At 36.5% G+C, this 26317-nt stretch overlaps 2 protein-coding genes across 4 annotated transcripts in view; one reads left to right on the top strand and one right to left on the bottom strand.

The window, feature by feature from the left end:
* LOC110021882 overlaps positions 1-3235 on the bottom strand; it is a 24621-nt gene extending 21386 nt beyond the window's left edge. The window contains exon 1 of the mRNA XM_020720586.1: positions 3191-3235. Coding sequence (XP_020576245.1) covers positions 3191-3235 — 45 coding nt within the window. The remainder of the gene's footprint in view (positions 1-3190) is intronic.
* LOC110021915 (BTB/POZ domain-containing protein At5g48800) overlaps positions 3156-26317 on the top strand; it is a 66417-nt gene continuing 43255 nt past the window's right edge. For all 3 annotated transcript variants that reach the window (XM_020720625.1, XM_020720627.1, XM_020720624.1), the window contains exons 1-3: positions 3156-3576; positions 11770-11836; positions 17536-18702. In XM_020720625.1, coding sequence (XP_020576284.1) covers positions 3518-3576; positions 11770-11836; positions 17536-18702 — 1293 coding nt within the window. In that variant the 5' untranslated portion in view covers positions 3156-3517. The remainder of the gene's footprint in view (positions 3577-11769; positions 11837-17535; positions 18703-26317) is intronic.

Here is a 26317-nt window from a genome sequence, read left to right as displayed (position 1 = left end):
ATATATATATATATATATATATATATATATATATTTGTATACATGTATATACTTGTATACAAATATATACATATATACAGATATATCCATGTATACATATCTATACATGTATATACATATACATGAATACATGTATATACATATATATGCATATCTATACATATATATACATATGTATACATATCTATGTAGATGTATACATATATGTACATATGGATACATATATATGCAGATGTAAACATATCTGTATATATGTATGCATATATATATGTATATATGTATATATGCATACATATATACATACATATACTTATATATACATATCTATACATATATGCATATATATACATAGCGGCTTCGACCTGATTGTGCTTCTGCGATATTCCTGTCTTCTGCTACATATTCGAACATAACCACGTATTTGGCACACCTTGTTTCTGTTTCGCCCCTTGCTGGACTTGGTAAGGTTACAGTTGATCTCTTTCCGGATTTCGCTCTTCCATCAACTACAAATTCGTTGTTCTTTCGCCGTGCCTCCCACTTGTGGTGATGGCTTTGGACATATCATATGCTACTGCTCTTGTAGGAGTCAAAGTCTCGGGGACTCCTAAATCATGTTCTTTCCCTCTTTCATTTTAGGTGGTGGTGGACATCAAGAAACCTAGTAGAAAGATTGAGAAGTTTGTCATCTTTTCTACAAAAACTAAATGCAATCAACTTGCTTCATCCGGTCGTCTGAATTTGATCGAAAATTTTCTTTATGGTCATCCAAAAATGGAGCTTATTCGTAAGGAATTTGAGCTTATGCATCTTGTTGAGGAGTGAAAAATTGGACTTCTAGATGGAAGACACGTTTTATTCAATTTAATAATGAAGAGGATTACACACGATTATTTGCTAGAAGAGTAATCTGGATTGATAACAGAGCAATGAAGATTTTGAAATAATCGGTGAATTTTGACCCACAGACGGAACCACCAATCTTTCTGGTCTGGATTCACCTCCCTGGCATGACATTTCATTATTTTGCCCAAAAAGTTTTGTACATTATTGCCTCAGTTTACGGTAAGCCGCTCAAAACGGACATTCATAGTTTTAATTTTTTCTTATCATTCTAAAGCCAAAGTACTCGTTGAAAGGGACATCACTGCTGTCGTTTGTGAGGAAATTTGGTTAGACAAACAACATCATGGATATTAGCAAAAGGTTTGTGATTGAATATATTCCCTTCATATTGTTCGAACAGTTGTATGTTTGGTCACTCAAGTTCTCAATGTCATCATCTACACCCCCATCTCAAATCGAAGAAACAAAGTGCTCTGTCAGAGGCAGTGATTCTCTCTCCTCTTGACATGCTCCAAGTTATCAACATAATTGATCATCAAAATGATACCCTTGAAGCTGTCAATATCCCCACATGCAATATGTCAGCCTTTCAGCCTCCAAACAATGTTGTAGTTTTCCCATCTTTGGAATCTCCTTTTGTGGGGGCGAGGGAGAGATTTTAGACTTAACCTGTCATATATCCTATCACTGATGTTATGAATGACAATATTGCTACTGCCTCTCTTCCGCCTCATCAATTCGAACAAGATGTTGATGTTACTCAGACACATGAGGTTCATGATGTGCAACAGTCTACGCCTGTCCGACCACCTTTGAACAAATCCACTGATCAGATGAGTCAATATTCAGATGAGAAATGACATGTTTATACATCTAAAATAAAGAAGAAGAATGTAGACCTACTTGAGTTCAGGAATTTGATGGATGATACTTTGGTTACTTCGGGTAATGGTACACACGTCACTAATTTGTTAGACGACTCCCTTCCAATAACTCGAGGCAGAGACAGGACTAAACTGAGCCGTCCCTAGCTTTTTGTGCGCGTTGGTGGTTTTTGGTTTTTTTATCTTATATGTATCTTTACTTTTTTGGGTTTTTGCGTGTTGTGTATCATATGGGTTGAGCGTCTTCTTTTAGGCCCACTCATACAACATATCTGTATATTTTTCTATTTAATATATTTGCCCTGAGGTTTTTTTCACTCATACAACATACCTGTGTGTGTGTGGGGGGGGGGGGGGGGGGCCGCCCCCGGGAAAAAAGAACATATATATATATGAATATAATTATTTCGAGCCAAAATGAGCCGAACACAACAAACAAATCTTTGTTCGTGTTCAGCTCATATATACATATAGCATAAGAAAAGTGTTCATGTTTGACTTGTTTAATTGAGAAACAAATCAAATATGAGTTTCTTAAGAAGCAAACACAAACTGTTCACGAATAACTAGCCATTTTGACAGCCCTCATTGCCATGATGAGATTAGATTGTCGGGCAGAAGTTGAATCACCGTAATCCGACAGGTAGCTCAACCTCCCTGACATAAGGTCATTTGGGTGGTTCGTGGAGTAAGTCATGGTAAAACCTTCGACATCCTGGTAAAGAGTCTAAGAGGTTCTTATGAGGTGACTGGCGATGTCACGGCTAGAGTTGGACTAGTGGCTCGATGTTTCTTTGTCTTTGCCTCGGAAGGCCTGCATCTGGTCGGCTTTAGGTCTCGACCAAAAAAATCTGTACTTGATCAATCAAGTTTTTGACCTTTTGGTGGCATGACATTTGATATTCCTTCTGTGGGCTATTCTTGATCATACTTTTATGTCTCTTAGTTCGTTGAATCACCTCATGATCACGTGGACACATTTTTTATGTACATAGTACTTTTTCCCCAATACTTGGGTCTATTTGGTAATATATTGCTGTATTGTGTTGTGCTAGTAGAGAGAAATCTTTAAATAAGATCGTGTAAGTTAAGCTAATGTGCATTCATAAATAATTGAATGCCTAAAGTAAATACTATACAAAAATTATTATTATTATTATAACCTGCGAATTTATTTGAATTATATTTTGTAATTGCCTTAAGTTAATACTAAATACTATACAAAAATTATTATTATTACTATATCCTGCGAATTTATTTGAATTATATTTTGTAATTGCCAAGCGAACCAAAGCAAAACCAGGCGGGCCTGGCTAACCTTTTTTCGAAACCAGGTGGGCCTGGCTAACCTTTTGTCGTCGTCGCCAACGAAGACAAAGGAAAGCGAAGCAGAGAAAAATAACAGAAAGGGTAGGATAGCCATGAAAATACCTAATAATAGGCTATCATCACCGCCATGCCATATCCTCCTTCACAGCGGCCGCGGACCCCGGCCCGTTCCCCATCTGTCTCCCATTTCCTCCTCCTTCTTTGTCTCACATCTCTCTCTCAGCACTCATTCCACTTCATTTCTCATACACTCTTCTGTCAAAAAGGAAGAGGGAAGAGTAGTGGTCGCGAGGTGGTGGATGGCATCATGACCCACCTCTACCTTCTCGCTGTCCGGTCCATCTGCATTCCAATGCACGCCAAAATTTCGACCAATGTTTCCAACCTCCACAAACGTCGCTCTCTTGCTTCATCACTTGAACGCCTAACCCAATACCGCCGCAGCCTCCGGCGACACCATGGAGCAAACTGCTGTTGCGCTGTGCGTATCCTCGCCTCAGCAGAGGATCGACCATTGGTGCGCTTTCTTGTCTCTTTTTCTTCTGTTATAAATGGGTTTGCTGCTTTTCTAGCTAAGGTGATTCACTCTGTACTGAAGTAACTGCTATTTCCGTTTCTGTTTACGCCAATGTTAGCAACAGCTAGAAGACTTGGTCGTTTTTGGTGAAAGAAGGATTAGTTCTAAATTAATGGTTGAAGCAATTTGGGAGATGAATTTTGAGTGTTTTTATGCAATTTGAGTGATTTCTACCAAATGCTCCATGAATTGAGCTTGTTCCAGGTAGTTTGTTATAAGAAAAGGTTTCCAGCTATGGTTTGCAAAAATTATGACTGATTGTCATTTATCATGGCCGCAAATGTAAAATTTTACAGTGATGATGGGGATGAGAAAAAAAACATGGGGTTGTGCATGACTCATTAGGTATTCAGGAACAAGGGTGGAACTGCATGTTTTTGTTTGGAGTCTCCCTGTGTCTTTTGAAGTGATTGCTGTTTGCATAGTATTATATCTTTGCATATTTTTCCATTTTTTCTTAAAATTCACACTGTGCTGCTTTTCTCAAACAGTATGAGGCATACGAACTAAGTGATAAGGGGGGAAAAAATACATTTTGTGTTATATTTTGCACACATATTAAATTGACTGTACTTGTATTGGTATAGCATGGCTGAAATGGAGTTCCTTCACCAATCTGTTTTTAGAGGACAAATTTCATGTATAGATGGAATAAAGTGTGATACTTCTTGAATAAGCTGCCAATCATTATTTTAGATCCTTGCAAATTTTCCCTTTTTACGGGCATGTCACTATCTTATAATTCTCAATCAAAATTAGAAGTTATAAAATTTGAAGGTAGAAAATAAGTGGTTTAGCTTAATTGAAATGATTTTATTAATAAAGTCTGTAATTACAATGGTTCACCATTCTTGTAATTGGAGAAAGTGGAACTATAATGTCAAGACTTTAGCAGTGGCTAATTGTGTCATGTATGGTAATGTCGATAGTTGATGACAAGAATTTGTTGACAACAGTTAATTGGTATCATATAGTGATGGGCATTGGGAACTATGCATTAGAGTTCACAAATGTTTGGAGTTAGTTGATTGTGGATTTTGGAAATTTGGTATTGGATATCAATGGGCTATTGGCTTCTCTCGCTATTAATGCTAGAGGTAGTTTCTTGTCAATGTTAGACTGAGGTTAATTATTTTAAAAATTCCTTAAAAAATAACGAAATATTTTTAATCTCTAAAAAAATTTATAAATAACAACTAAAATTCTAAAAAATACCTCAAAATTTTTATATATGTATCCCCTATGTTTTATAAAATTTCTGTAGGGTTTTAGGGAAGATCAAAATTTTACTTTATAAACTCTGATTTTTCATAAAAAGCAACTAGGTTTCCTTCAAAAGTGTAATTTTGTAAATAGACATTGAGATTTGTCATTCCTACTTTAAGGTTTCGATCATCCTCTAAGAAAGTGGTGATTTATCTTAGCTAGCATATGTTTGAATTGAGTTGGAGAGGTTGTGGCCTAGTTTTGAGGTCCTGATTTTTTTTAGAATGAAGTTCGTTGTCACAAGCAAATTTGCTATCAAGAGAGACAGACAAAGTATTGAGATGTATCAACAAAGAGGTGATGCAAAAATAACAAAATATGGAGTATTTAAAAAGACTAACAATTCAACAACAACAACAAAACATTTCTCCCACTAAGTGGGGTCAGCTACATGAATCCCTTTTTTCCATTGCGTCCTATTTAGTGTCATTTTTTCATTTAAGTATAATAAATTTAGATCATTTTTTATACAATATGCTCAAGACTAACAATTGAACGATAACCAAATTTCAGATTTGGACATTTTCCTCTATTTTGTTGACATTTTGGGCTTTTTTATTTTTTTCAATATAATAGTGTCCTTGCAATTTTCTTAAAGTGGTTGCTTCCCTTATTTTTTTTTTACTTATAGTTTGAGAATTTTTTTTCTTTTTGATTTATGCGGATGAAATTATAATTTTCTTTTTTTTTATCAAATTAGATTTAAAAAAGTTTGAAATTTTTGGCGAATGGATACAACTCAACTTTCATCTCTGAATTTTATTATATATAAATTCTATTATTTGGTTGAGAAAAATATTTTTAGAAATTAATACTTTAAAGAATCATCTTTTGCTGCTTTTAAATTTTGAAAAATCGCTATAGATTTCTTAATTTTTCAAACTAAAACCCTTCTATTTTGTAATTCTTTGTTTGTATTCCTCCTTATGTAAATCTCAACGAAAATTGATTTTTTTTTTCAACTTTCTTAATAATATATTAGATAGTTTGGTCATGTTAAACGTCGACCGTCTGATGTTTCGATTAGGGGAGTAGATGTTTTAGATTTGACTTACTGATGTTTCAATTAGGGGAGTAGATGTTTTAGATTTGACTTATGCTAAGAAAGATATAGGTAGACCTGAGAAGACTTGGGTATGTTATATTAAAAATGATCTTAATCTATTAGAATTAAATGAAAATATGACACTTAATAGGATACAATGGAGAAAAAGATTTATGTAGCTGACTTCATTTAGTGGGATAAATGCTTCTTATTGTTATTGCTGTTGTTTATTAATAAAAATCTTATTGTTGCCGTATGTATGGAATACTTGTACTACAAAATTGCCATATAAATGAGCTTTTTTGGTGTTTATGGTATTGTAAAATAGAAGACTTATCAAAATTTTTTATTATGTAGTTTTTTTAAGGCTATTGTTGTATGGCCTTTCTCTAATATTTCAGATTTAGGGAAAAAATAATACAAAATATTCTCAATCTCCCTCAAACATGCTAGAGAAGAAAGAGCAACATTCCCTTCTTGAGATTTGATTTTAATTCTTTGTGACTATCTCCATTAAACATGTCTATTAACTTAAATTTTGTCATATTATGTTTGATGTTTTCTAGAAGTGTAAGGCTGATGGTGTACAATGATCAATGACATTCCACTTATTGTTATTGGTGATTGCTAAACTGTGTACTATAGGAAGTTTTGCTTCCATAATAATTTGGCGGTGGTCCTTGAGAGATCTGACTAGGCATATCTTCCCCCATTTGGGCTATGTCATTGTGTGTGAGATGGGTTTTCATATTGGCTTAACATTTTCCTTAGCTCATGAGTTGATATGATTTTTATAGCATATAGGGTTGCTTTGCCTTGGTTTTTGTGTAGTGCAATGGTGATTTTCATTAGTATGACTATCCGCTGTAGGGATTATAGAACAAAGTTGAATTAGGGGTACTTGTCTCTACCATGCAAATTTGGTTGTGTGTGAGATGAGCATTCATATTGGCTTAACATTTTCTTTAGCTCATGAGTTGATATGATATTTATAGCATTTAGGGTTGCTTTGTCTTGGTTTTTGTGTAGTGCAATGGTGATTTTCATTAGTATGACTATCCTTTTTAGGGATTATAGAACAAGGCTGAATTAGGTGTACTTGTCTCTACCATGCAAATTTGCTTGTTATTATGAAGGGGGGTGGAACTTTTGTTGAAGCAATATGAAGTGGTTGGATTAATCCTCCAGATTTCCCTCGAAGATGTGGTCTTATAACGTTTTCTTTGTCGAGTTCTTCTTAAGAAGCGAGGAAGAATACTGAAATCAATATTGATGATGATGAAATAATGAAGGCCCTTAATATTCCAAGCACCAAATATCTCCATGATAAGTTTCATTTCAAAATCAAATGATGAGTTGCCTATCTCCTCAAACTCCAATCAAGAAAACCTTTGTAGGATTGTGAGAAGGCAATGCCCTGCCATTCTTTTGGAATTAAGTGGATAGCGACAACAACATAGATTCAAATTCTGAACGAGAGCACCTATGCCCTAAGATATCCTCAACTAATGTCTGCATATCTTGTCCTTTTTTTAACTCCCATCTCACTCTAATGCATTTTGCTGTTTTTTTAAGCCCTATGAAAGATGGGATATGAGTCAAGGTTGGATAACAATTTGGCCTAGTGAAACTAAGAGCGATGAGGACATCCATGCCACTGAACTCGACTTCCTTCTCCTAATCCCTCGGACCAGTTCAGTAAGAGAAAACAAAGAGGGGGTTCGACCGACACTCATAAGGGTCTAGGGTTGCCACAAAAAAGCTAATATATTATATATTGAAAGCCCAAAAAAGCTAATATATTAAGTAGAAAGAAAGATACAGATACAAAGTGTGGGAGGACTCAAACATGACACCCTGCCCACTAAAAACCCACAAAAGGTTCAAAAACTAGAAAAAATAGAAAAATACATTAGATACTTAAATAAAAAACCTAACAGTGTCGAAATACATAGTATCAGGTGGCTAGAGAGCGACTCAATTTGGTCTTGCCTTTGCCTCTAGTTCTAGGAAAGGAGCAAGCTAATAAGCTGGTAAGATGATTGCTATTGCTAGAAGTAACCAATGTATCATCCAATATGTTCCCGAGCTGGAATCTGCCTCCATTCTTCTTCTTCCTCCTAGAATAGACTTACCATTCCTCTTTCGAAGAATTAGTCTGATGAGGTGGTAGAGCTGAAGCAGAAGGAATTTATTATTCCTCTTTCGAAGAATTAGTCTGATGGGGTGGTAGAGCTGAAGCAGAAGGAATTCCAACCATAGTACCACAATAGGTTATATTATATGTGAACTACGAGTTGCCTTTACACCTGATACTTCCTGAAGAAGTGGAGCTGTGAGGCTCTCTTGATTTTCAATCTGAACACTATCATTTGTAGGTAATAGTTCATCAGTATTGTTTTCTATGGGGTTTGAAGGTGCTAACATCACATCACTCGCAGTAACAATAACAACTGTGTCATGAGGGCGGTCCTCAAGGGCAACAGACACCGCCTGTCTGGTAATATCCTCCCCAGGTGGAACTAAAATGTCCATAGCAATGGAGTTAGACCCATCCTTATTCACTTGAACCTTAGTTTTCAAATTCAGATGGAGCTTGTAACAGATGGAGCTTGTAACATTTATCAAGGATATGACTAAACATCTTACAGTGGGTACAATATGGGGGTCTGTGTTCCAAGACAATTTGTTGCCAATATCCATTGTGGGTTACGCCCAGCCAGACTTCAGTAACATCCGGTAAAGTAATATCCCTTTCCACAAGTATTCTGGCCACCGAGGGTCTGGTTAGGTTGAAAGTAGGCAGATCTAGCTTCAAAGGATCCCCTAGGATGACCCTAATAAAGTAGAGAACCTGATGGTAAAAAAAATGCAGCTTGAGACCAAGTAAACCAAACCATACCGATATAGTGGGAGTTTCATGATTTGAGTCGAAATCAGAAGACCACTTGAGTAACTTCATAGCTTTTCCTGCGATATCAAGATATTTCTTAGAGAAAATTCTGGTGTAGTCTTCAGCCATTATTAGTTGGATCAACACATGTCTCCCATTCATAAGTTTCACTTTCCACTTGCCGACTGGCTTAAGATCATCTACTCTCTTTCTGATAACCTCCATAGGTAGGTGTCCCTACTAAAATTTTCCAATAAAAGCAAACTTGAATTTTTCTATCAGGGTAAAAATTTCTGAGTCAGAGAAAAAAATTGTTGCTTTGCCAATTTTCCTACTTCCCTTCTTAACAAAAGAACAATCATCCGTGTCATCGCGACATTCCTTATAGCTTTAGTGGAATACCACCGCGGACTCCACCTGAGGATTTCCCACCACGTGGGCAAAGGAAGCCTTTGTCGGTTCAACAAAAGAAGAAGGAAGTGACATCAGAACAACCAACTGTCACCTGCAGCGAGAAACTCGCGTCGGGCTAGAGAGAAAGGCGCAAAAACAAAGCAGAAGATCGGGCCAGAGAAGCACTGGCGCAGACACTAACAGAAGATCTTCATAGATTTGTAAACTTGTCATTCATCTGCTAGTGTTTGTCTAATGTCATCTGTTTTTGGATCTCCAATGGAGAGTTCACCCTGGGAGGTATGTTGATCCGTAGATTGTTGGGTAGTCTCAGCCTGCAATACACCTTGATCATGACGCTCCTTCAGGGCTTGATTACCCAACATCAGTTACAACCAAATTCGTAGATTTATGATCTGAGGAAGAAATCTGTTTTTGGATCTCCAATGGAGAGCTCACCCTGGGAGGTATGTTGATCCGTAAATTGTTGGGTAGTCGCAGCCTGCAATACACCTTGATCATGGCGCTCCTTCAGGGCTTGATTACCCAACATCAGCTACAACCAAATTCGTAGATTTATGATCTGAGGAAGAACCGTCTCAACAGTAGTGGGAACTAGCTGCGGAACTGGTTGGTGAGGAATAGCCTGATGAGACAAATTTTCATTCAACATTTCTGGAAGATTTTAAGTTTCTGCTATATTTTCCTCCACTTAGGTGATGCTGTTAATAACTGTAGAATCCAAATGCATGGGAATGTTGAATCTCAATTGTGGACAAAGCCTGAAACATTTGGCAGGTGTGTGCTCAATCGGTTTGCAGTGATTACAATGATAGGATCTTTGTTCTATCACGACAACCGTCGATGTCTATCAGGACAACCGTCGATGTTATTTGTTTTCCCCTCTAGGCTTGCATCCAAGGGCAAGTGGTGCTCCGACTACATCTCATTTCAATGCGATGACTACCCTCCAAGGGTCGAGTGATGCTCCGACTATAGCTTGCTCCCAAATGGGTATTTATCCTCGGCTTTCCCACCTTCCACAACTTTCCTTTCGCTGCTGTCGTCACCATAACTACTGCAACCACCCTTAGGACAACCCCTTTGCTGTCTCCTGCACCTCCTCTCTTTCCTTACTGTTTCCAGCAGCAGGAAACCCTCCACCTTGCCCTCCAACTTCTGTCGACCCCCCTACATGCCCCCAACAATCCCTCAACCGTCCACCTCACAACATGCCAACCTTCCTCCACCTCTAATTTTGTCTCCCGATTGCACCACTTACTGCCTACGTCCATCTCACGACTATCCTTCCTCCAGTTGCCTCCCAACATCCCTGCCCCTTCACTTACTCTCCATATGCCCTCCTACCATCATAAACCTGCCAACCTGTTGTTTCACCACCATCTTCCATCGCCCTTCCTACAACCAACCGCCACCTTTTGTGATATAACCTTAGTTTTGTTTGTTTGTGTCTATTGTTGCTATTTCTCTTGGGATACAACTTTAGTTGTGTTTATCTGTGTCTATTGTTGCTTTTTCTCTTTCTGTGTGTCTGTTGTAATCGCTTATTGAATTTTCTCTATTTATTATTTTTTTGTCTGTCATTGTATGAGTTAACTCCGATATCATTTGGTATTAGAACTATCCTAATCCTTGTATGTGATGGTGGCGATGTCTTAAGAGCCACGATGTGGTCACAAATGTTGGCTTCATGTGTGAAAGTGCTGATCAATACCGTTTCCAAGAGTGTTGATATGAAAGTATCATATTAAAACAACCAAGACCGATTTTTCTCATTAAGGTTCCACTTTAACTAATATAAGCATTTATGGGTATTGTTTGATGTTTTTAGAGCTTGCTTCAAAGTTTATTATGACATTATAGGCTTTTGAACCATGATCATTCAAACCAAGTCATATTGAACTTTTATATTAGCCTTTTAGGGTTCTTCAAGGTTCACACTTCGTGCAAAAATAATGTTTGATTATATAGAAATTTTAACCACAAACACAACAATAACAAGAACAACAACAATCAGTATATTAATAATAATAATGAAGATGTTGGTGGTCAAAATAATAACCACGGCCTCCAGTATCATAAAATTAATAATGTTGCCGATGGTGGTCACCATTTTTGTCACCACGTTCAGTGACCTGTTGACCCCAGGTCCTCAATCTCCTTTCCTTCAGGTGGTTTGGGGTGAACGTTTTGATTTGTGGACCAAGCCTTGAACGTTGATTGAGAAGCTGAAGTGGATCACTACATTGACCAATTCTTTGTTCTCGGCTGGGTGGACCAAGTGAATTGTATTTCATTAATTAGTACTCAAGTTAGTCATTTTAAAGGACAAGAAAAAAATGATTTATGGCTTGTTTATTGCTTATATGCTGCATTTCTTGTGTCATGATAGCTTTGAATAGAGTTTATGGTACTTTAATGTTGTGCTTTTGCCTTATGTTCAATTAAATGCTTAATAATATGTGGTTTTCATTTATTTAAATGATTGTTTACACTGTTGACATTCAACGCACAGGATATTTTTGGACGTTCCCAGTGACATCATAGTTGATGTGAATGGTGCTTGCTTCTCATTACACAAGGTAATTTTTTTTCCCCTTTCCAGTTGACTCTCAGTGTTAAGAATATGCCCCGAACCCATGCCAGATTCATGTTATACGTACCCAAGTGCTGTTTATTGAACAGGATAATTATGCTAGAAATGCTTATTAATGTCTACTTTTTTTGGTTATGATTAAATTCTCTTTTAAAAGGAAAGGAAAGAGATTTTTTTTTGAGGTTTTACAGACATACCACACAATTCTAATATATTTACTTATCTAATACCATATTTTTATTTTTTACGTTGGGACCAGCTGAATCTTTCATACTACATGAAAACATCATTTTAACTTTTACAAGGTCAAGTACTCTTTTCATACATCGATAAGGTGGCATGCATGTAGAAATTGAAATTTAGGTTTTAAATATGTAAATACGCAGGAATTGAGTGATGTGTATGTAAATATTTCTTTTTATGTTTCATTTGATCGCTTGCTCATAATATTATCATTAGCGTTATGCTGAACAAGAAGACATGCCTTCAAATAGCTTCGGCAAAACAATTGAAGCTCAATTTGTTCGCTGCTCTGCATCTTCTTAAATACCAACTCACTCTGTGTTATTTAGATGGTAAACATATAAAAGATGTTCAGGAAAAGAAGCATAAAAAATAATACAAATCTATGTTTGATGTTGCAAAAACACCCAGAACAGATTGAAAAGGTTAAAATAATATTTTTTAGCAGCTTTTGATACTCAGTTTCTTAGATTTCCTTTTATCTTCAACTTTGCACCCATGTTTGCCGAGTGCTATTAATTTCATAAGCATACTATAAATACAAGAAATTATTTTTGTACAAAATATGATCCAATTCTTCATTGAAATCATTTTTCAAAATCATAATTGTTGAATCCTAAATTTTCTTTTGAAATACACACCTCGAGAGTTAGAGGTGACAGGAGAAAAGAGAGACAGAATAGAGAGAGAGAAAGTCGAAAGTTTCTTTATTCATGCTTTGACCTCCTATTTATAGGGGTCTAAAAATTATAGTTACAAAAGAGAGAGAACATGTACAGAAACTGCCCAAATAACTGAATTGATGCGTGTGTTGAGCGCGCGCGCGCGCAGAGAGAGAGAGAGAGAAAGTTGAAAGTTTCTTTATTCATGTTTTGACCTCCTATTTATAGGGGTCTAAAAATTATAGTTACAAAAGAGAGAGAACATGTACAAAAACTGCCCAAATAACTGAATTGATGCGTGTGTTGAGCGCGCGCGCGCGCGCGCACACACACACACACAATAAAACTAAAACAAAATGCTTCGTTGATCATCGGACGCTTTGTAGTCGATCGATTATGTCAGTCGATCGCAATGAAGATCATTCTTGTCGAGGGAATCTGTCGATCGATCATATACTTTGTTCGATTTTTTGTGAGAGGTCAGTTGGTTGACAGGGTCGGCTGACTAGGTCCGTCGATTGATAATGAGTCTGTCGATCTTGTTGTGCAATTGCTTGACTGCTTGGCCAATCTGGATCACGTCTTTTGGCTCAAAACTTTGATCATTTGAGGCCTCATCCTAGATCTCTTGAAGATTCATGTTGACATTTTTACCATATACATACTAGTTCCTTGATTTTCTTGCTCCTTGATAGTGATGAATTAGTCTAACTGGATCGTCGCAACATATGAAATACATTGCATTTTATAATTTATTCATATACATAGTCGGAAGCATGAAAATCATATCATCCAAAACATGTATGCTACACAAAGTTGCTAAATACAATATAATAAAAGTACTTACCCAAAATATATGTACATGCTCCCAAAACAATCGTCCAAAGTTGTATAAAGACACCTGACTACTCGCCCTAATGCTTCATGCCCAATGAAAAACGAGCAAGAATGAGCTCAAAGAAATAATCCGGGCTAACATAAGATTTTATACATGGAAAAGAAATAACGTGCATGCTCGTAGGAAACTATACCTGTCTACACACAAGTAATAACATGCTTATCGTATGTAATTATAGTAATGTCACTTTATAGTAATATCACTTGTTTAACGTATATTGTTCAACTATTTCCATTTTCTTTCATCATGAGTCGTCACCCTGCCTCAAATGACATATAAATTATTGATAAAGGTTGGGCTTCCCCCCAACATAGTAGTTATCGATAGCCCATTGATAACCACGATATCCTTACATTCTGCCACCTCCTAATCCCAACGGTTCCCAGAGTTTCATCCCCATATAAACATCAGGAGTCGAAATACAACATCCTTGCATAGTGTACTTACAAACGCTCATGTAATAGTCTACCCATAATGTTCATTGTGACATTTAAATCATTTTTTCTCCATCAAGTATTTTTACGACATTACATGCATCATAGACATGAGACATGAAGCTTAATAAATAAATACCTACAAAGAAGTCATATCGTAAGCATAGTCATATAGCATAGCCTGATCATAATATTACATGTATCGTAAGAAAAGTAAACGTGCTTTTATACATTCAATTGAATGTATTTACAATATGTAAAAAATTTAAATGCATTCGTGTCAAAATAGAAATCATATGAAAACTTGTACAATATTATTTTTCTAAAATTAGCATAAGATTATTTCACTTGGCTTGATGGAGTAGCTCTACGACGAGTTCTCACACGCTCGTCTCGAGCTCGTTGCCTTATATTGGCAGCATGAGGCTTATAGACAACATAGAGTATCATCAAATTTGGTTCATAATATGCATTAACCCAATAACAAACATTAAATGACAAAACATACCTTAAAAGGGATTTTCAACATAAATTTGTCTTTTCTGAAATCGTTATTTTTCTCCCCCAACTCTTCCTAACACCTAATCTTCACTTTCTCCTTGTTGATTTCGTGCTAAAACTCATATGAAAGTTTTAAAATCACTTTCGACGTTAAGGTTGAATGGTATACATGCAAGCTAGATGAAATTTATTTTTTCATTTCATTTTGTGCTCAAGCACAAAGTGAGAGTCAAGTTAAGGTGGCTGATGCTTTGAGTTGCTGTCATCTGTTGATCACTACTATTTAGTTAAAGGTAGTTGGTTTTAAAATGTTGAGAAATGCATATGCCACTAATGAGAATTTTTTGGAGATTTGAGTTTGTTCCAAGGATAGACAATATGAGTAGCTTTGTAGATTGTGTATTCCTAGGAACTCACTTATGAAAACAAACTTGTAGAAATATCACAATGGTAAAATTATTTGGACATTTTAGTAGGGATTAGATTCTATCCTTAGTGAAAGAGAATTTCTTTTGTCCTTGGTTGACATGGGGTGTGGAGAAACACATTAGGTAGTTTAAGGTGTTTTACTTAGCTCCACATTCTATCGCAGTGTCATCTTAGGTGTATATGAGCATTGACTTCATTATGGGTTTTCCACAAACCCCCAAAAAGTGAGGACTTTGCTAATGTTGGTAGATCGTTTCTTCAAGATGGCTCATTTGTATCCTACCATATGAAGACGGATGCCTCATACACTACATACTTTCTTTTTAGAGAGATGACCCATCCTTATGGTGTCTCTAGGGCTATCACTTTTGATATAGATGCACATTTTATGAGTTATTTTTAGAGGACTTAAATGAGGAAGTTGGTTACAAAGCTCTAGTTGAGTTTGACAGAGCACTCTCAGATAAATGGACAGACGAAGAAGGTAAATTATAGTTTGGGAAGCCTATTTAGATGCTTTGTGGGTATGATTATCAAGCAAAAGGACTTGATTCTTTCTTAGGCTGAATTTATTTATAGTAAGTCCACTAGTCTGTCCGCATGGCCATAACCCCTTTGAGATTGAACACGAATGAGACTCTCTCACACCATTCGAGTTAATGTCTATACTTTCAACCATCGAATGAGCTAGGGTTAATGTCACGATCTGTCTCGGGGCTTGTAATTAACCAAGATGGGTACAGACAGTTGGACGATATTAATTAAATTATTTATAGTAATATACAATTTAACAGGTAAAAAAACCACTAATCAAATTAAATTAAAGCGATACAATTAAAATTACCTTTTTACTGGTTGTCGACGTATTCTATAAATGTTTTCTCCTCTATAACTCATTTTTAATCGCTTAATTAACCTGAAAAATTAGTTTAAAATAACAGTTAGTTAAATGAGCCAGTAAATATTTATACTCATAAACCACAATATAAGAAAAAAGGAAACATTATGTATTCTAGTTAAACCGTGTAATAAATCAATATAAATATTTGATGTCATTCAAAGAGTCTTACTATATCATTAGCATATCAATATCATTTCATATCTATACACACAGGAGCACCGTCTAAACTAAAAAATGTGTCAGTCATCAATATCAATATCCTTTTCCATGTACGTTTACGGCTACTTTGGTATTCCCCCATTAGTATCATCAATGCGTGACTCCATCATAGTCAATCATACACATACAAACAGTCTATGTAGGTTTTATCATTCACAATTTCATATCACTTAACATGTAATACTACAAAATGACTTGGCATATGAGATTGTATGTTTAGAACCTTATAGTGGAAGATCTTATATTCTCATCATTTATTTTGGCCCATTACGTATTTCTTTTTTTGTGTTTTAAAACAAAGGTTGAACTCTAAGGAGCTTATTAACAATAGCTTGGGCTGTTCAATAATTGCCATTTCGACTATAGGGCATTCTAAAATGAAAATAATTATTAGACCATAAACAAATGTATATATCAAGGAAAGCAATATGTGAAATTGTTACCATGTGTTCCGGTCGGTCAGACAAGCACAGGCTTATGACTATCTAGCTATCTAGCCTGATTTCGGGTCCTATAACTATGGCAGCTGTTTTATGAGATTGGGACTAATGGTCTCAATCACTATTCATGCATCAAGGCTGAAGAGGTTTTATAAAAATATTGGGAAGTGGTAGTTTACATGTTATACTTGATGTAGAAAGGCATGCAGGGCAGCTTGTTTTGGAGGTGAGGTGGGTGCTGTTGAGTGCCAGGGAATGGAGGTAGGGTGGTGGGATTGGGAAAGAAAAAGGGCGTTCTGCTATGATTTCAACGTTAAATAATAATAAAGCTGAAACATGCATTGCTGACATTTTTTTTTTTTTTTGTGAAATTGAATGTGAAATTCAACTTTTTATTACCATGAAAATTTTGCGGTCTGACTATTTGGTAAACTATATAGATAAGATTCATCTCACAGTGAAGCATATTATATTCAAAATTGTGATGCATTGTGTATGCCAATTTTAAGATGTTGTGCATCTATACATGTACATTGTTTTTAATACGGAAAAAAAGCTGTACATAGTTTTCTCTTCTGTACATACATAGATTCATTGCTACATTAGCTACTAGATTTTTTACAGTCACCATGTGGTATGATTTCTTTTTTCTTAATGTTTATTTATTAACTGTAATAATAAAACTTGATTATGTGCTAATTGCCAATTATAATTATAAAAATGTATTAAAAAATGATTGTGAATATAAAAATTTATCCTAGTGGCAAAATAAATCTATTAGAGTTTGATCGAAGGGCACAGTTGACAGTAAGGATAATTTTTGGATCATTTGTCCTCATTATTTGGATTAAATGTGGATCTTATTCATTGCGTGAGTTATTGTTAAAAGATGGCAACCATGTGAAGTAAAAAAAAGTGTTTCTGGAGTGCTAACACCTTCATACTTGGTATCATGCAGTTTCCACTTATTTCTAGAAGTGGTCGGATTCGAAAGTTGATTGCAGAGCACAGGGATGCTGATATCTTGAGAATAGATTTGCTTAATTTGCCAGGTGGTTTTGATACATTTGAACTTGTTGCTAAGTTTTGCTATGATGTGCATTTTGAGATCACACCTGGAAATATTGCTCAACTATTGTGTGCGTCTGAGTACCTTGAGATGAATGATCAATATGCTCCTGAAAATTTGGCTTTACGCTCAGAGTCTTATCTTGATGGTGTTATTTGCAAAAACCTTGAAATGTGTGTTGAAGTTTTGCAGCATTGCGAGAACTTACTTCCTCTTGCTGATGAACTGAAGATAGTTAGCAGGTGTGTTGATGCAATTGCCTCGAAGGCATGTGCAGAGCAGATAGCCTCAAGTTTTTCGCGCTTAGAATACAGTAGTTCTGGTAGGCTACACATGAACAAGCATGCAAAGAGCAATGGAGACTGGTGGATTGAGGATCTCTCTGTTCTTCGTGTTGATTTGTTCCAGAGGGTCATAGAAGCTATGAAATGTCGAGGAGTCCGCCCAGAGAGTATCGGTTCATCACTCGTCCGTTTCGCAGAGAAGACTTTCAGAAAGTTACCAAATATATGGAGCATAAACTTTCATCCAAGACTTGAGTTAGTTAGTAGTTCTCTTACCAGTCAGATAAGGATTGTGGTCGAAAGTATTGCTACCCTTTTGCCTCTTGAAAAACATGCTGTTTCCATTAGCTTTCTTTTCGGACTCTTAAAGTCAGCAATGATGCTAGACTGCATGATGTCTTGTAGGCTAAATCTTGAGAGGAGAATTGGATACCAGCTGGAGTTGGCATCCCTTGATGATCTATTGATACCTTCTTGTCAAAATGTGGGAGACACATTATTTGATGTTGGCACTATCCATAGGATTCTTGTGATTTTCTCACAACAGGAAGATAGTGATGATGAGGGGTCAGGTTATGGTTCTGATTGCCGCAACTCTCCCTCTCAAACAGCGATGGTTAAAGTTGCAAGATTGGTGGACAGTTATCTTGCTGAGATTGCTCCAGATTCAAACCTCAAGCTTGCCAAATTTATTGCTATTGCGGACACCATACCTGGATATGCTCGCACAACAACTGATGGGCTTTATCGTGCAATTGACATCTATTTAAAAGTATGCCCTTTTTTTTCACTGCAAAAAATCTGGGAATTGTTTTCTAATACTTTTCTGACACTGTTTTTCTAAAAACTGGCATGCGTAATATTTATTTCTACAATGCGTGTAGAAAGTGCCATATTGCCCTCACATCTCTATCACAGTCATGGCTAGACATTGCACAGCTGTTAGTCCATTTAAGTAGGATAATGGTTACTTCTTTTTTTTTTTTTTCTAAATTACACGCCGCAATGCGACCAAATAAAGCCTTCATTTAAACTTCTATGCTTTTATAAGAAAACTTACGTCGGTTACTTTTTGGTGCATTCATTATCCAGTAAACTAGGTATGATGGATTATATCAATCTGAAGACTTGATTCTAACTACCCTCATAAGCATTAAACCAAACTTCTATTCCTACATTTATGTAGCAGATGACCCCTCCATGTTGTGATCTCTTCTCTGCATGAGGGATGCAAAACTGGCATGGTGTGAAGCTAAGCAAAGAAATAGAGAGGGTTGCAACATCAAGCATACGGAAGAGATTGGGGCAATAAGGGTCTGTTTGGGGTAGCTGCAGCTTAATAATAAGTTGTTGTGTAACAACTTTCTTAATAATAAACTGTTGCAGATAAGGTGTCTGTTTGTTTTTTGCAATTTGAAAACAGCTGCGCCACAACTGTTTGGAGACAAATGATATTCTGCCCATGTATAGTATTGTTGTTTGCAACAAAACTGTTCATATTAATACAATTTATACTTTAAAAGCAAAAATTTAGTGCAGAATATTACAAAAAAAAAAAAAACACCACACTTAACAGTGAGTAGCATGATTGCTAAAATTTAGCAAAAGACTATTAAAATAACGATTAATAATATGATAATCATATTTTTAAAATGTAGACGACGTATGTCAAGTGCTAAACCGTCATCTAGGGATATCCTCCATGCTCGATCATTCTCGGCGATAGAATTTTCCAAACTATCTGCCCATCGAAAATAGTCACAGTTTTTAGTGATTCTCCGCGGGCATCTTTAAAACTGTCTTCTATTGCTGTGTGACTGACGTGAAGTTAGCAGGGAATTTTGAAGTCCACAGCAGCAGTGCAATCCTTGGGAGGTACTAGAAATTCTTGCGCTCATTTTTTCTGAATGTTTTCAAAGCATCCATCAGACATAGCACATGTAAAAAGTAATAACGAAAATAATTAATTATAGTTTGATGCAGCTGTGAGGTCTCAGAGAACTCGCTATATAAACCAACGAATCTGTCATTACAAGAAGATAAAAAACCTTATAAAAAAGATTCTTGATTGTCTTTAACCCACGTGATACTAAGTTCGTGTATCACACATGCATATCACCAAAAAAAGATATCTAGAAGAACCTCAAAAACCGTAACATAGAAGAAAGAAAGAAACTTATCGCTTTCATTAGAATTTCATATGTGACACCAACCAGTAGTGACAAATAGGTCATCCAAAAGAACTCATAAGGTCATAGACCTCCAAAACCCACCAAAAGAAAAACAAAAGAAATACGAAAGAAAAAAATCCTTATAAACATCATAAAAAATCAAAACAATCAATATCAAATATACAAGGAATGAAAATAAACATAAATTGTATAAAATAAAGATATAATAAGCAGTGAAACTTTTCAAAAATCATTACAATTACTATATGATAAAAAATTAAATCACCCTGTAATTATCGTATCTATAATTCATTCCCTCAACTCTGCCATCTCATTTGCACATTTCCCGTCTTCAATACAGGTCTTAGGAACTTTATTTTCAGTTTGTGACAAAGACTGTTCTAGACGATACTTATATGCCCGACAGAGACATGTTTATGATTTTCGTTCGCCCTACGAAAGTCAATGTCGTTGCGGAAAGGATGCCGCCGAATATAATTATGGAGAGTATCGTGACAATCACAATCTGCACCTATTTAAGAAACGGGTAAGAGAACATATCACGAAATATAACCCATTTTTTTTTTTAAATCCAAAAATCCTCTCAATAACACCACGTAAGGATGAATGTCTTTTGTTGAAAATTTCTTTCCTGCCCTATGTGACATTGCTAACTCGCTAAAAATCAGGTATGTGGTATCTCGTATTATGACATAGTTTGAGATGTCATCGTTGTAATAAATATCTAACATTGATCAAATAGTATTTACCTGATGTGAATTGAATAATTAGTGTTGAAGGAAAAAAGAATTATGAGAGTAGCTCAGTCTCAAGCGAACTTGTGGGTGGATGTGGGAAGTTGTATATGTTATTTCGTGTTACAAATTTAAAAATTCAACTGTCATGTGCAATGTTCTCCCAACCTATCATGACAAAAGTGAAACACATGTTAAAGTTGCATACCGCTCTGACATTCTGCATCGAGGACTCACTTTGGTCGATGAATGCAATGTTCTCATTATTTGGAACACGTGCATCAACGTGTGTTCCATCGATTGTTCCAATACAATTCTAGAAATATAGTGAATGGTTACGTAATTACGATATTTATATGAAAATTGAATGTAATAAAAAGGAGAAACTACCTTAAAGTATGACATGTCGTGCATCATGTGAAATTTCTATGAGGGTCCATTCGAATATAGAATATGTTGATTTTATGGCTTGTGAAGAAAAGTTGCAAGTGCATTTAACCCTATTGAGAAGTATTTGCAAATAATTTCGAAGTAGTGTTGAAATCGCTTTATAGCTCATCACATTGATTCATTCTATGATAATATGTAGAGGGTTATTGCTAATATCTCTCGCGAAGTCATTCTGGATGAGCCATGAAATTCATGATTTCTGTGTAGTTGCTCCAACAATTCGGTGAATACTGCTTGTATCATGCAAAATATATTGCTAAATCTCGTTGGGCAGCCCGGTAGCAACTCCCAAACCCATTGGTCGCCAACATATGAGAATGTCATACAAAAAGAGCATTCTATGCACGAGTTATACTATTGGTACATCAAACATACAACTGAAATTCTCCTTCCGCACCTTTCTTTAGTTGTATCCATGTATTTTAGTATCAAAGTGACTAATACATATGCATCAATGAATTAGTTACAATCATATAAGGTTACGAACAAAATCAATATAAGTAAATAACATTACAAAAGCAAATAGAAAACATAACGAAGATTGAAAATCTCTCAAGTAAAGTGGCATGTCCAAAGCAGTTTAAGTTTCCAAAACATCATGAAAAATCATAAACAAATAGGAATGTCTCACAAGAATCTAATTAAGAAAATGTCTTTCAAATGTCACTGTTCCCATGAAAACAACATAGGTAGAATGTCTCACAAGAATCTAATTAAGAAAATGTCTCTCAAATGTCACTGTTCCCATGAAAACAACATAGGTAAAGTCAGCAGGTATCGTTATGAAAAACTCTTCGTGTTAAATTGTTAAACAACTTTATAGAGAATAAATACAGCGACATATCCTCGGAAATTTCTGGAGTTGCATCCAGTATTTGCATAATTTGCTGAACAAAAATTGCTTATGATATGCCGCGGTCATTGGTACATGAAGCCACCAACTGTGAGATCTGACTTTTAAGAAAAATAGCTCATGCTTTTATTCTTTTATCAATCCGGGAACACTTTGATTGACTTATGGACTCAACTTCATGGAGGTCCGGGCTGGGGCCTTAAATGGAATCACCTGTTTTGTTAGCTCCCAAATTTTCAGAAATGCCACTAAACCCTATCTCACCGGGGATACATACATTGTTGCCCATTGCGATGACACCTTCAATTATACGATTCAACTTCTCTTTCAACTCAAGATCGATTTCACTATATTTCTGTATTTATGATTTTTTGTAGCAGACATCACCTGAAATTGATATAACATGTATAAATTTAAAAACAAATTAAAAATTGACAGAAATAGGGGACATTTCAAAAATGCTCATTGTCAGTCTCTCTGCTCACCACTTGGAAATATTAATCGTTCGCTTTACCGAATCCTACCCCAAGCCCTTTGATCCTCGCCTCAATTCCTTCTAGATTTTTCAATCCTTCTTTAGCTTATCCCACTTGTTTTTTAAACTGCATCCTATAATACTCTTTACATGTATTTTTCTTGAATTTTCTAATAATATTTTGTCAGTCTTTCTTATTAAAATAGGTTATCGGCCTATTTCCCAGACCGATCTTCTTGAGGCAAATGTCGTAAAATATTAATTGTCTCTTCATTCCACATTATAGATGAATCTGCCTCTTTTGTGTTAACCATTGTATTTAGTATGAAAAAAATTAATTAACATAATTAGGAAGACCACAATATCTCAAATCAAAGATAAATTGGAATGTCATTATATTATTATCAATACCACTACCTCTACACAGATGCCACACACCAACACCTCCACACAAACGCCATAAGCTCCACACCAACACCTCCACACACAAGCACATCAAGACACTAACACCTCCACACACAAGCACATCAAGACACAAACACATCCACCACACCACCATCACCACCTCCAACTACCACCACCTCCACACAAACACCTCCACACATACACAACCACCTCCATCCCAACACCTCCACACACCAACAAATTAAGGCACCAACACCACTACCACCTCCACACACAAACACTTCCACACAAACACAACCACACACTAACCACCACCTACACAATCACATGCTAACACCTCCACACATACAATACCACCTCCACACACCAACCCCCCATACACCACTAAACACCACAAAAACACCACCACCTCCACACACCAACACCTCCACACAAACACAACCACAAACTAACCACCACCTCCACACACTAACACCTCCACACAAACACAACCACACCTAACCAACAACTCCATACAGACACCACCACCTCCACACACCAACACCTAGACACCAACACCTCCATACAAACACCATTACCTCCACACCAACATCTCCTCACATTAGCACATCAAGCCACCAACACATCCACCACATCACCACCATCTCCTCCACACACCAACACCTCCACACAAACACATCCACACACTAACCACCACCTCCACAACTACACACCAACACCTCCACATACACCACCACTTCCACACAGACACCACACAGACACCACCAGACTAAAACATACACCACCACCTCCACAGAGACACCTCCACACACCAGCACATCAACACACCAACACATCCATCACACTGCCGCCACCACCACCACCACCACGACGTCCACACACCAACACCTTTACACAAAGACAACCACACACTATCAACCACCTCCACAACCACACATCAACACCTCCACGCAGACACCACCACCTCCACACACCCAGACACACACCACCACCTCCACACACCACCACACGGACACCACACGGACACCACACAGACACCACCACCTCCACACCAACATCTCCACACACCAGCACATCAAAGCACCAATACATCCATCACACAAACACAACCACATACTAACCACCACTTCCACAACCACACACTAACACCTCCACATAGACACCACCTACACACACCAACCACACACATCCACACACCTCCACACAGAGACCAACCCCTCCACACACTAACCACCATCGTGTTATCTCATAACCAACACCACACTACACCTTTTCCAAACCACACACCAACCACCCAATGCCACCAACCACCAACATCAATAGCACATCACACCACTCCACCTCCACATCACCTTCTCCCACAACACCACCCTCCTCACAACCTACAACCAAAATCAACACCCTCTTTTATCCATTTTTCAAATTTTCACACAAACATCAAGGATAATGGTAAAACATCATCCTATATTTTTCATTTGAGGCAATTACATACTGACAACATTGCTATCTACAAATCAAACACTCTTTCATTTGAGACAATTACTTAAAGGGCAACTGTATTTGTCAAATTCTCATTGGTTATATACATGGCACCCGAAATAGTGCTATCATATATAAGGCACCTTAGAAAAAGCTACTTCCAATCCATATTTTTCAAATGAGACAGTGACATATAGAGCACCGAAACAATGCTACCTACAAATCAAGCTCCTTTTATCCATTATTCAATGCAGTGACATACAAGGTACTCGAAACAGTCCTATCTACATACAGGGCACTCAAAACAATGCTATCTGCATATAGGACACCCGAAACACCATTTCACGGAACCAGACAAATTGCAACACTCGAAAAATCCATAAATTCTCACAATAACCAGAGATGAAAATGAGAAAGCCATAATTTGAGAAAGCTCAGGATGGATTCCACAAAATTCTCACAAAACCGTACATATTGCAAATGAGAAAGCCATAAATTGCAGAGAGAAAACCTTTCGATCGAAAATGAGCATAGAATTACATACCGTGCACAATAACCAGAGATCGGAGGGAAAAGAGAGGAGAAATGCAAGTTGCCACTGGGAGAGGCGCTTGAGAGAAACAAGTGAGATTTCTAGGCAGCGGGGTAAAAACATCGCGAAAGCGATTGAGAGGGGGTAGCTAGGGCAGAAGAAACCCGAGAGAGGGAGCCAAGGGGTTGAGAGAGGCAGAAGAAATTTGAGAGAGGGTTGCGGGATAATATGTACACGAAGAAATGCGGGCCACGAGGTCGAACCCGCGACCGCATTTTAACATAGATTATTTAGGAACACCACCACATTGTTGTTTCCAAATGGAGAACCGCGTTTTCAAAATGTATCGCGCCAAAAAAGCTGCTTCAAATGAGCCCTAAGTCTACATATGAGAGGAATTTTTATCGCTCTCGCTTTTTTAGATTTTGTATTGGTGGCGATCTAAGCTTTGTTGTATTTCTTGGAGTCTTGATGAGGGAAGTTTGTTCTTCTCTTTGGTTTGCTTGTGAGAATGGTTGGTCTAAATATGTAAGTGGCACGACCCGCTCGAGATTTGAAATTAACCAAACGAGAACAGACAATCAGACTGTGATGACTAAATTTTCTATATTTGTCTGCAAGTTAATAGATGAAAGAATCACTAATCGAAGATAAATTAAAGCATTATATTTAAAATTAACTCGTTACTGGTTACCCGCATTTTCTATATACGTTTTCTCTTCTAACGCTCAAATCACCTAATTAAACATGAAATATTAATTTTAAAACAATAGTAAGCTATACAATACCAGTAAATACTCATACATAATAATCACAATAATATAAGGGAAAAGGAAGCGAAATGAATGTTAGCCAAGCTTTTAATAAATTAATAAAAACATTTGCTGTTATTAAAAGAACTATACAATTTCAATAGCATATCAATATCATTATGTATTTGTACAACCATCACAGGAGCACTGTCTAAATTAAATATCGTGTCAATTAAGACACATAAATATCAATATTCTTTTTTATATATGTGCATGAATACTTTAATATTTTCTCACTAGTATTATCAAAAGATGACTCCATCATAGTCAATCACACACATATATGTAGCCTACATAAACATATCATTTATGTAATTATCACATTTAATTCAACATAATATATAAAACATACACCAAATGCATATGGTTAAATAACTATAAATATTCATAATAATATGACCGATAAAGAAAAAATATCTCAATCAGAATAAAGTATGTATAAGTATTATTAACTT

This window comes from Phalaenopsis equestris, unplaced genomic scaffold, assembly GCF_001263595.1.
Source record: "Phalaenopsis equestris unplaced genomic scaffold, ASM126359v1 Scaffold000151, whole genome shotgun sequence".
Classification (NCBI taxonomy): Eukaryota; Viridiplantae; Streptophyta; class Magnoliopsida; order Asparagales; family Orchidaceae; genus Phalaenopsis; species Phalaenopsis equestris.
Note: the sequence above shows the minus strand (reverse complement) of the source record. Positions and strands in the feature narration are given on the sequence as shown.